The 12,951-nt window shown below is 46.9% G+C and overlaps 1 protein-coding gene across 8 annotated transcripts in view; it reads left to right on the plus strand.

Annotated features, from left to right (window-relative positions):
• The window catches only part of STARD13 (StAR related lipid transfer domain containing 13), a 445,413-nt gene that overhangs the window by 134,812 nt on the left and 297,650 nt on the right, over positions 1–12,951 (plus strand). For 6 of the 8 annotated variants that reach the window (XM_065594272.1, XM_065594244.1, XM_065594279.1 and 3 more), the window contains one exon: positions 5,908–6,054. The exons of the other annotated variants lie outside the window; for them this stretch is intronic. In XM_065594272.1, coding sequence (XP_065450344.1) covers positions 5,908–6,054 — 147 coding nt within the window. The remainder of the gene's footprint in view (positions 1–5,907; positions 6,055–12,951) is intronic. 8 annotated transcript variants of the gene reach the window in all.

Here is a 12,951-nt window from a genome sequence, read left to right on the forward strand (position 1 = left end):
ATGGGGAAGTTTAAGGAGTTGATTCCCCAAGAGTCCAGGGAAGAATTTGGAGCCATGGTAGAGGAGGGTAAGAAGGTGGCTCGGACCTCCTTGCAGGCCTCCTTGGACATTGCAGACTCAGCTGCGAGAACCCTGGCTTCGGGTATCGCTATGCGTAGGATTTCCTGGCTTCAGGTTTCGGGTTTGCCTCCGGAGCTGCAGCAAACCCTACAAGATCTGCCTTTTGAGGGTCATGGATTGTTCTCAGATAAGACGGACTCTCGCCTGCAGAGCCTCAAGGACTCGAGAACAATCATGCGCTCCCTCGGGATGCATGTTGTGGGCCCTCAGCGCAGGCCATTTAGGCCGCAGCCCCAGCGCTTCTACCCCCCCCCCCGCCTCGTCAGAGACAGGACTCGGCCCGGAGGCGAGGGCGAGGTGGTAGAAGAAGGTGGACCGGCCCTCAACCTGGTCAGAACCAGGGGCCACCTAGACCACCTTCAGGCCCCAGGCAGAACTTTTGAAGGTGCGGTCGAGGACGGCGCCCCAGTCATCCCCCAGGATCCAGCCCCCTCCTTTCGGGATCGCCTCTCCCACTTCCACCATGCTTGGTCACTTATAACTTCGGACCGTTGGGTCCTCCGCACGGTGGAGAGGGGATACGCTATCCAGTTTTCTTCTTTTCCCCCCTCCTCCCCCCCCTTCCCTGTCCCTCTTCAGGGACCCTTCTCACGAGCAACTTCTTATACAGGAAGTTTCTACGCTCCTCGCTATGGGGGCCATAGAGGAGGTTCCAGTGGAATTAAGGGGCAGAGGATTCTATTCCCGTTACTTCCTCATTCCCAAGTCCAAAGGAGGTCTGCGACCCATCTTGGACTTGCGCGGACTCAACAAATTCGTAGTAAAGTTGAAGTTCCGCATGGTCTCTCTGGGGGCCATTATTCCTTCCCTCGATCCTGGAGACTGGTTCGCCGCCCTCGACATGAAAGACGCATACTTTCACATTGCTATTTACCCGCCTCACAGACGCTTCCTGCGATTCGTGGTACACAGGGTGCACTACCAATTTGCAGTCCTTCCCTTCGGCCTATCCTCGGCCCCACGGGTGTTCACGAAATGTATGGCTGTCGTGGCAGCGTACCTTCGTCGGCAAGGGATACAGGTGTTCCCGTACCTAGATGACTGGCTGGTACGCGGTCGCACCAAACAACAAGTTCGCGATCACGTCCACATAATAGTGCACACATTCAACAGGTTGGGTATCCTACTCAACAAGGACAAATCCACTCTAGAACCTACCCAGAGAATAGAATTCATCGGTGCGGTTCTAGACTCCAGACGTGCACAAGCCATCCTGCCACACAATCGCTTTTGCACCATCACGAGCCTCATTCAAGGACTCAAGGCCTTCCCAACTACCACGGTGAGGTCGTGCCTTACCCTGCTGGGTCACATGGCTTCCTGCACGTACGTAACCAGGCATGCCAGACTTCGGCTTCGCCCACTCCAGACCTGGGTGTCATCAATATACCGCCCACATCGGGACAGCCTGAATATGGTGGTGTCAATCCCGAACTCGGTCCTGACCTCCCTCACATGGTGGCTAGATCACAATGTGGTTTGCGAAGGGATGCCGTTTCACGCACCACAACCCTCTCTGCACCTGGTCACAGACGCTTCTTCTCTGGGCTGGGGCGCCCATCTCAACGAGCACCATACCCAGGGCCTGTGGACTGCACCCCAGCTAGCCCTGCACATCAATGTTCGGGAACTGATGGCGGTGCGCCTGGCGTGCCAGGCATTTCTCAACCTCCTACGTGGCCGCTGTGTGTTAGTTCTCATCGACAACACCACGGCCATGTTTTACATCAACAAGCAAGGAGGAGCACGTTCGTCAATTCTATGCCAAGAGGCCATTCGCCTGTGGGACTTCTGCATCGCCCACTCAATCCATCTCACGGCATCGTTCCTCCCTGGAGTCCAGAACACTCTGGCGGACCGACTCAGCAGGTCCTTTCAAACACACGAGTGGTCTATCCGTCCGGACATCATACATTCCGTTTTCCAGAAGTGGGGGTTTCCCCAGATAGACCTGTTTGCATCTCAAGACAACAGGAAGTGCCACATGTTCTGCTCCCTGCAAGGTCGAGCCCCGGGCTCCCTCTCGGATGCGTTTCTCCTTCCATGGAAGGACCACCTGTTTTATGCCTTCCCTCCGTTTCCTCTGGTCCACAAGGTACTGCTCAAATTGCGCAGAGACCGGGCACAGGTGATTCTGATCGCCCCAGCGTGGCCGAGACAACATTGGTACACCACGCTGTTGGAACTCTCGGTTCGGACACCGATCCCGCTTCCACACGGCGTGGCTGCTCCATGGTTCACCCGGGCAGAGCAACAGTGTTCCCACTCTGTCCAACAGATTCTGCTGAGCAGTAGGAAGCCCTCAACACGAACCACATACTTGGCCAAGTGGAAGCGATTCTCCTGTTGGTGCGAACAGCGAGCCACGTCCCCGTTACAGGCACCTATTCCTCTCATATTGGAATATCTCCTCTCCCTAAAACAGCAAGGGTTGGCGATATCTTCAATTAGAGTTCACCTGGCCGCTATATCGGCCTTTCATCCAGGGGAACTCGCGTCCTCGGTATTTTCTAACCCGATGGTCGCTAGATTCCTCAAGGGCTTAGACCGGATGTACCCACAACAACGTCAGCCCGTTCCGACGTGGGACCTCAACCTGGTTCTTTCCAAGCTCACAGGTCATCCATTCGAGCCACTGGCCACCTGTTCACTTCTGTACCTATCCTGGAAGACAGCCTTCCTCGTAGCCATCACCTCAGCAAGGCGCGTTTCTGAACTCAGGGCGCTTACATCCGAGCCCCCTTACACAGTTTTCCATAAGGATAAAGTACAGCTTCGTCCACATCCTGCCTTTCTCCCTAAGGTGGTTTCTCCTTTTCATATCAACCAGGATATATTTCTCCCGGTCTTTCACCCTAAACCACATGCTACTCGCCAGGATCAACGTTTGCATTCTCTGGACGTACGCAGGGCCCTGGCCTTCTATATTGACCGCACAAGGCACTTTAGAAAGACGACGCAACTCTTCGTTGCAGTGGCCGACCGAATGAAAGGCTCACCGGTCTCATCACAACGCCTATCCTCCTGGATTACGTCTTGCATCCGGACTTGCTACGATCTGGCAGGTGTCCCAGTACCACACCTCACCGCTCACTCCACGAGGGCCCAAGCTTCCTCGACGGCTTTCCTGGCGCAAGTTCCGATCCAGGACATTTGTAGAGCTGCGGTTTGGTCGTCAGTCCACACGTTTACGGAACACTATGCACTAGTGCAACAGTCCAGGGACGATGCTGCCTTCGGATCAGCGGTTTTGCACACAGCGATGTCTCACTCCGACCCCACCGCCTAAGTTGGGCTTGGGAGTCACCTAATGGAATGGATATGAGCAAGCACTCGAAGAAGAAAAGACGGTTACTCACCGTTGTAACTGTTGTTCTTCGAGATGTGTTGCTCATATCCATTCCAAACCCGCCCCCCGTCCCCACTGTCGGAGTAGCCGGCAAGAAGGAACTGAGGGGGCGCCGGGTCGGCTGGGGTATATATTCAGCGCCATGAAGGCGCCACTCTAGGGGGCTCCACAGCCGACCCGCCGGTGTTGCTAGGGTAAAAATCTTCCGACGATCGTGCACGCGGCGCGCACACACCTAATGGAATGGATATGAGCAACACATCTCGAAGAACAACAGTTACAACGGTGAGTAACCGTCTTTTATCAAGATGCAAAAATTCAGTAAAATGCAAGAACTTTACTTTGATTTAGAAATTGACATTACAGAAGTACCAAATATTGACACTATATCTTGTATAAGACCGCCTCACTCAAACGGAACGTGGCATGACAATTTCTTTTTTGTAGTGCCTCTTTCTGCGTAATGTATATTTATTGTGCTTGTCCCTAAAAACAATATAAAAAGTTTTGTAAAATACAATAAAGAATAATATAGGAATATATCCAAGTAATGTAATTTTGAATAGATACAAAACTGATCTTCACTACAGTTTAGGACTTTTGACAGCACTCCTGGAAAAAACATTCACTGTTATGAATAATAAAAATACTATGTTTGGAAAAAATAGTGACATTATGTCCAGTTTTCTGTTCTCTGAAGCCAATGCTAAATAAATACAAATAAAGCCAAAACTATCTCCCTAAGTAAGGAAGCATGGTTTTCTTGTTCAGACACACGACTGGGAGTCTGAAGAGCTGCGGCATTATTCTTCTATCCCTTATTCTGGGGCAAATCAGGAGTAACTCCATTAGGGACAAGGTAGTTACAGTGGTGTAATACTGGTGTAAGATGAGAATTAGTCTCCTAGATTCTATTTCTGCCTGTGTTGTGTGATTGTGAGCAAGTTACTGTCCTCTCTGTGTCCCAATTTCCAGCCCCCACAAAGGAAATGATTCAGCAAGAGGATATATAAAATTGGAATAATAATACTTACCTAGCACACAGGGATGTTGTGTGGCTTGGATCTTTAATGTTTGTAAGGTACTTTGAGCTCTTTGGAAGGACAGTGCTATTTTGCTGCAAAGTAATGTTAGTAATGTTAATATTAGTGTGCAAAGTCTATTAAAATTGACTTGTGAAATTATTTTTATATGAAAATATACATAGCCAAAGTAACCTGGGTGAAAGAAGAATAAACCAAAGCAGCTCAAGATAGGGAATAGTTTGCACTATCCAGAAAGGGCTGGCTTTGATGACAAGGGAATCCTTCAGCTGCAATTGCTATGATTCTTGTGGCCTCATATTTAGAAATGTTTCACATAACTAACAATTTGAACATACAAGAACAGGAGCTAGTTCCTCAGGTCTAAAATCCATCACTTTTGCATTGCCGCATCTTCTTAATCTGGTGGCCAAGAGCCCAATTTGCCCCCCCCCACCCCCAATTAAGAGTAACCTCAGAGCAGGTCTAATTTGTGCTCAGTTTCATATTCTCCCTAAAGGTCATTCTGGCATTTGGCATTCAATGAAGTGCAATAGCCCTCTAGCCATGCCCCCTTCACTGATGTGAGTTATAATGCTAGTGTTTGATGGTGTGAGTTACTTTTTATAGGCATCTGGGAAGAAGTGGGCCTTTAGGAGTGATTTGAATGAGAGGGAGGGAGGGAGACATGGTGCTCTTGGGATTTAGAGTCATTGCATGTATAGGAAGATGGCTGAAGAGGAATAAGCAGAGGGGTTTGAATGGGGATGATGTGGTTCAATAGATGTCCAAAGATAACAATTTTATCAGCTGTGCTTTGATGGATTAAAGACTCCCACATGGAAAGAAACAATATATATATCAGGGAGGAGGTTGCAACAATCAAGGCAGAAAATCAACGGGAAGTAGAAGTTTTGACCAGACAGAATTTCAAATTGATCTGAAGGAAAAAGCAGCAAGATTTGATGATAGCCTGGACGTATAGTAGGAGGGAAAGTAAGGAATTCAGGATGACCCTCAAAGTTATGAGTCTAAGTGACGAAGAGAATGGGGATGTTGTCCACTCCGATGGAGAACGTTGGAAATAGAAAAGGTTTTAGAAATAATAAGGTTCTTCTGGGGCATTCTGAGCTTGAACTGACAATGGATCATCCCGGATGATATGTCAGAGAGACATTTGGATGTGCACAACTGGATGGAGTGTGACTGGTCACATATAAAGAGCATCTAACGTGTGTCAACAGGATAGAAATGATAGTTGAAGCCTTCTAAGTAGATGAGGTCAACCCAGGATAGGTAGAGAGTTGATCATCCAGACTTTGTTGGGTTTTTTTGGAGTGTAGTTTAAAAACAAATCTACAAATCATGAAGAGCTTTAATGTTTTCAGACTTCATGCGTGTTTGGTTTTCTTTTAGACCCAACCAGAAAAAGGATCTGAGTGGTCAGACTCTATGTCATCTCTCATGAAGAAACTGGAACAATTGAATTTAGATATTGAAGAGGCTCTCAGTGCTGGCTCTTCTCCTTCCAGCACTCCTTCTACCAAAAAGCGCAAACAGCCGGTAAGAATGCACACCCCATTTACAGAATGTGACAGATTTTTAAAACCTTGTAATTAGATTTTAGTCAAGGATGGGTGTTCAGATCCAGACCAAATTTAGGCTGTTTTGGATATTAGGTTCAAGGATGATTCAGGCTACAGCTCAAGTTCTCAGGCTATTGCAGCCCAAATTGGCAGAAATCTCATGTGATCCCTATTCTTTCTGCTTTCATGGGCTGGATTAATCATTCCAGTCCCCTTTATAGAGGTGGGTTCAGATTCAGATGTATCAATATGGAAACACTTCCCTAATTAAGGGGTTTGAATCTGAGGTTTTGATTCAAGCCCTCCTGCACTTGTAATAGTTTTTGTACAGATCTAACAGCAAGGGAGATAATATCTATCTTTATTAGGGGTAGAATTAGTCTTTGTTTTTTATTTGACTTGAGTAGTATTTTGTCAATATCTGTATGAATATTGTTATGGCAGGTGTCATTATGTGGTGCTGTTACACATAGTTTCCCAAGTTTTTTCTTAGTGTGTGAGCATATGTTCAGTCTTTGGAAGACATGCTGTATTGTTTCTTAGTTAGGGAAGATTCTGCATAGAGGCAGGTCATTGGAGAGGGAGCTGAGGAAGTAGCAGGAGAGTCTGATCTGATTAGAGTCAATTCTTGAGGCAGAATTGGTCTGTGGGATCTGGGCATTGGTGTTGGGCTGAGATGCCTGAAAGAAGGGTTTGACTGCATGCTGTTTGTAACCATGCCTCCTATTCTCTGCCCGTGGCCTATGATAGTTTAGTCTCCCTGGGAGCTGTAATATTTTGGTCTAATTTTGTTTGTTGGGTTTAGTGTCCGGGTGCGGGGTGGCATTGGTAGCCTGTGATATACAGGACATCAGACTAGATGATTTGGTGGTTGACAGTACAAGTTTTCTTATGTAAACAATAAAAAAAAGGGTGTCAGATGTACAAACATAAGAGAATGCAGTAGAATCAAAGCAGTGTACAGTAGGTGTTGATATCTACACAGTGAGCTGATGATATGATTCTCAGCTCAAGGTGACATACTCGTGCTAGCTCTCCTCTAGCTAGCAGATGAAAAATAGAGTGTAGCCACAGCAGTGTGAGTGGCGGGATGGGCTAGCTGTCCTGAGTACATGCCTAGGGTCTTGGATAGGCAGATTCTCAGGCAGCTAGCCCATCCCACAACTCACACTTCCTCAGCTACATTCTATTTTTCATTCACTAGCTAGATGAGAACTAGCACAAGTATTTCTCCTTGAGCTGGGAATCACAACCCGAGCTCAAAATGTAGACATACCATGTGTTACAGTAAGGAAACATGCTGTTATTTTAAGTTGCATATGTAATTTATCCTTAACTATTCATCCCACTTGGTCCCTGTTTCTTCAAAGAGATCTGTTAATTTAATATAGGCAGTAATTTGTTCTATATCCATTAAATATGTTATTCTTGTCATCTACTTTTATGTCTTAATGCTAATTTAATGATTTCTGCTAGTTGTGTAATCTTTTGCTTCTGTAATGGAAACTGTGTGGCAGATCGATTGTGGATACTTCATGTATTTCACTCTTCTTTTGATTGCATATATTCTGTGAGAGGCAAGTAGCTGGAATGATGCTAGTAAAGAAATGTTTTGAGAAAAGTAAGTAAGTGAATGCAGACAATGAGGCATCTCAGAGCTGTGATGGTTGGGACGGGGTCATTTGATGATGATGGATGGATATGCAGTATACTGTTCAGGAGCTGAGAAAATGAGAGAAAATAGGATTGCATTTACCCTATCCAAGGAGACATGAGTGTGTGTGCTTGGATATAACTCAGTCAGCAATAGAATCATTACAATTTGCCTTTGAGCAAAGCCAGTCAATATGTCAGCTATACAGGTTTACACTCGTGCTACAGCAGCGGATGACTGCACAATTGATTAGTTTTATTAATGGCTTGAAGAGACATTCATTGAAATACTAAGTAAACAAAGATATCCTTGTAATTGGGGACCTGAACGAGACAATGAGAACTTACACTTCTAATAAAGAAGTAAAGGGAAACAGTGGTCTTGTTTACAAAATGAGAGAGGAAGGTGTTTAGTGGAATTTTGCTGCTCTAATTACTTTGTCATTACAAACACCATTTTCTCCCAACATTGTAGACATTTATACACATCGAGATCACCAAATCAACTATGTAATAAAACAAAGACAAGATGAGTCAGGAAAGATCTTTTGTTGGACCAACTTCGGCTGGTGAAAGAAACAAGCTTTCGAGCTATGCACGGCTCTTCTTCAGGTCTGGGAAAGATACTCATATGGCAGGTCTACGATTAAAATGCTGCATCAGCACAGCTGTGCTGCTGTAGCGCTTAAGCGAAGACTCTCCTATGCCGATGGGAGAGCTGCTCCTGTCAGCATAGTTAATCCACCTCCATTCATTGAAAAATTCTTAACCAGCTCTAATTTTAAAGTTCTTACAGTTTTTTCATCATTAAGTTTTTCCTTTTGTATCTTCATTTCTTTCTCCTCGTCATTTTGATCTGCATGTTCCTATCTTTTTCTCTTGTTTTTCCTGTGTCCCTCCCAATCTTTCTACCTTTCCCCTCTTTGGATGTGTCTATTTTCTGATGTGACAATGCTAAAAATATCAGGGAAACTGAACAAGGAGTTTTATTAGAATAAGGAAAACAATATTATCTCTAAAGGTAATCTGTTTCTCTTTACTTCACTGTAGAGCCTTTCCCCAGCCGCCCTCCCCCCCCATCTCTCCTGCTCCAGATTTAAAGGAACAGATAAAATCATATTTCCCTCACCCTTTTTGTTGGTTACCTCCAGCTCCCATACTCCCATCTCCCATTGTACTTGCCCAGTCTCTTCAACAGTCTTCAAGCCATTGAGAGATAGAGGATAAGGATGAAGTAGATACCCTGGCAATGGGCCAGCTATGTAAACAGGAGAAGCTATCCCAACTGACATAGCACTGTCCACACTGGGGGTTAAGTCGGTATGACTATGTTGCTAAGGGCTATGGATTTTTGTAGTTATACTGATATAAGTCTATAGTGTAGACCTGGCCATAATCTCACAGCTAAATAAAAGGTGGAACAGATTGTTTAGTATAAATAGTTAACACATAAGAGACCTTTTAAAGTGAAGTGGCCAGTTAACACCTATGCAGTTATAACACAAAAGAGGTGGATTAATAGGTTACAGATTGTTGTAATAAGCCATAAATCCAGTGTCTTTGTTTAGACTATGATTTTTAGTGTCCAGCAAAGTTATGAATTTAAGCTCCCAAGCTCATCTGTTGATGGTGTTGTGATGGTTTCCTTTGAAGACAAGGACTCAGAGGTCAGATATGGAATGATTGTTTTGTGAAAAGGGTTTGCCCTTGGGTGATATATAGAGCATTGCAAATCTGCGGATGTCCATGGACCACGTTTGCAGATCAGGGATGGATGCGGATCCAAATTTTATATCTAGAGCCCTGCAAATCTGTAGATATCCCTTTTTATCCACGGATCATGTTTGCGGATCAGATGTGGATACAAATTTTGTATCCACCTGGGTCTCTAGTGATCAGGTGTTTGTCTTTTATCATTTTTCTATTATATCATCCATGGACAAACACTTTACACAAAATGATCACTCCATATCTGACATTTCAGTACTCCTCCTCAAAGGAAACCTGAACAACCTGCATTGTCATCAGTGAAAGAATGCAACACCCTGAATAAACTTTGGGACAAAATGGAAACTATCATGCTCGAAGGCACCAAAGCACCCAATCCAAAAGGTCAGTGTTGGCTGGTGAAAAAATGATGCAGAGTGAAAGAGAATGGCTTGGACACTGAAAAATGTAGGGGAGAGCAGAAGGAACTGAACAGACAGATCCAAAGTTAGACTAGACAAGACAAAAGTGAATACATAAGGGCAAAATGCACAGAACTTGAGAATTAAAGACAAATAATACAAAAGGTATGTTCACAGTGGTCAGAGTTCTTTCCGAAAAGTTCTCTGCAATCAAACATAAAAGATCATGATGGCAAAGTCCTCACTGAAGGTGATGTAATCAAATGCTGGTGAAGAGATTACTGTGCCAATCAAAGCCATTTGCAATACAGCATGAGAGGAGAGAATATGGAAAGGAGAGTATGAAACAGGAGCCATCAATCCTGCAAGAGGAAGTGGTGCACGCTGTTATGAAAAGGAAGCCTGTGAAAACAGCAGGGGTAGACAGCGTACCAGCAGAATTGTTAAATGATTTGGTGACTGTGGTATTGATCTCACATTATTCCTGAGGGCATTCTGCGCCAAAAATTTAAAAATTCTGTGCACAATATTTTACAATTCTGCACATTTTATTTGTCAAATAAATATGGAGGCTCCTGCATGGCATTGGGGAGCACAGGCCACTGGTTGCACAGAGATGGGAGATCACTGTGGAGCTTCCCCTGCCCCCCCTAACTCCCCCAGGATATAGACTCAGCAGTGAGGCTGCACCCAACCCTGACACAGCGCAAGGACCGGGCCTGCCCCAGAAACATCCCAGGGCCCTGCCCCTGCGTGCCAGGTGCACCAGGTGTGGACAGGCAGGCTCAGCAAGGCAGGATCCAAGTGTGGAGGGGCTTAGTGTGAGAGGATCCAGCTGTGGGTGGCTCAGTGGGGGATCCAGGCGCAGGAGGGATCTGGATGCAACAGTAATGGGACTCTGCAGTGGGGTCCAGGTGAAGGTGGTTGGGGCTCAGCGGGGGGGGTTCATCTTGGTTTGGGGGGATAGAGCGCAGAAGGGAGGTGGGGGGCTCAGTAGGGAGTCCAGATGCTGGGGGAGTGGGGCTCAGTGGGGTGGGGATCCAAGTGCAGCTGGTTGGAGCTAGCTAAGGTGGGGATCCAGGTGCGGATGGCTTGTTGGGGTGGTCCAGGTGCTGGGGGAGTGGGGCTCATCGGGGGATTCTGAGTGCAGGGTGGGGGTGAGGCTTAGTGGGAGAGTCTGGATACGAGGGGGCCTGGATGCATGGGGGTTGGGTGAATGGGGGAGCAGCTCCCTATACAGGGATCCCTCCCCCTGAAGCTGAGAAGCAATGGGTGCAGGAAGCATGGGGGGGGGGAGTTTGCAGAGTTTCCTACAGCCGAGGGAGAAATCTGGGGGTGGATCTGACATGGCCCTGGGTGCCGTGCAGGGAAAAAGGAAGTCCCATCCTCCTGAGACCAGGCTGGGACTAGCAGCTGAGCCCAGCGCAGGGTAGAAGCCACCCACCAGGTCTTCCCCAGTCTTGCTCCCTGCCCCACAATGATTTACCTCTCTGCCAGCTGCCCTGGACACCTGAGACTGCTGGGGAGGGATGCATGACCGCTCTTGTGGCTTCCCTTTGCTTCCCCATCAGAAAGTCATCTTTCTGCAGCAAAGAAATCTGTGGGGGACATAAATTCTGCACATGCATAGTGGCACAGAATTCCCCCAGGAGTAATGTCAAATGCAAAATTTGAAGGAAATTAGCCAGATGACTGGAAGAGGGAATCCTTCTGCTCTTACTAAAGAAAAGAGACACAAGAAAGTATCGTAACAGTCGTATTATCTCCCTGATATCTCAGGTGAGAAAAGTACTGCTTCACATATTCCAGGATCGTATGATGCTAATGTTAGAAACAGAAGTGCCATCACAGCAAGCTGGTTTCAGAGAGGGATGAGGTACATGTGATCAAATCACTAACATCTGTCTCATCATTGAAAAATACAGGGATTTTAATGACCCATTGATCATGGGTTTCATTGACGACTCAAAAGCATTTAATATGTATTACATGACCATGTTTGGAGTGTCATGCTGTCTAAAGTAGTTCACAACCCCGAGTGCCTACCTTAGGGCAGACAGACAGACACCCCAACTGGTGGTATGTTCTATAATTAGATTTTACCAAATCAGTGGCAAATGTGAACTCCTGGATCACTATAACAGTTTTACCATTGAGTCTCAGACAGTCCCCTTGCACTCTCAAGTCTGTCTTGCCAGTCAGGCAAACAAGATTTAGTGATAAATGGTCACTGTGGCGTGACGACTCACCAGCACGGCATCTCCTGCTGGTCATCTCAGGAATTAGCTCTTCCAGCCTGGATCGCCCTCTGCAGGCTGGTGTCTCGCCTGCCGTTGGCGCCGTGTCCTTCCCAGACCCCCATGCCCTTTGTCCAGGAGTTCTGCCCACCGCAGTACCTCCTCACTCTGGGTCTCCCCTCCCAGGGGAACCCCCAACCCCTTATCCCCACCTTGCCTCAGTGGCTACTACCAGTCATCATCTAGCTCCTGCTTCCTGGGGCAAACGGCAGTTTGTAAACCACTCATCATCGGCAAGGGGGGTTGGACCAGCTGCCTCTGCCTGTATCTGGGCTGCCCCTCTGCAGCTCTAGTACCCTTTTGTGGACCCTTAGCTTGGCCTGCAGTCTGGGGCTTTGCTAGGCTGGAGCTCCCTCTGCCCTTCCCCAGCACTGCTGCACCCTAGATACCCTTCTCAGCTTCCCAGGCAGCCAGGTCCTTCTCTCTCTCCAGAAGCTAGAGAGAGAGTGTCTCTTCTACAGCTTCTGGCCCTCCGCCCTCTTATAGGGCCAGCTATGGCCTGATTGGGGCGTGGCACCACCTGTGGCTGCTTCCCCCAGTAAGCCTAGCTTCCCCCCGCCACAGCCCTCTCCCAGGGCTGTTTTAAGCCCTTCAGGGCAGGAGCGGGGTGACTACCCCACTACAGTCACTTACACCAAAATAATCACACAATATTCAGGTTGCTTCCAATCCCCAGAGACTAGTCATTTACCCCAGGTCAACCGATACCCTAGATCTTACACCATAGCAATGCAATAGTCAATCCTGTAATAAACTATCTAAAGGGTTATTAGCTAGGAAAAAGAGATGAGTTAT

The sequence above is a fragment of the Chrysemys picta genome, chromosome 1 (assembly GCF_011386835.1).
Source record: "Chrysemys picta bellii isolate R12L10 chromosome 1, ASM1138683v2, whole genome shotgun sequence".
Taxonomy (NCBI): Eukaryota; Metazoa; Chordata; order Testudines; family Emydidae; genus Chrysemys; species Chrysemys picta.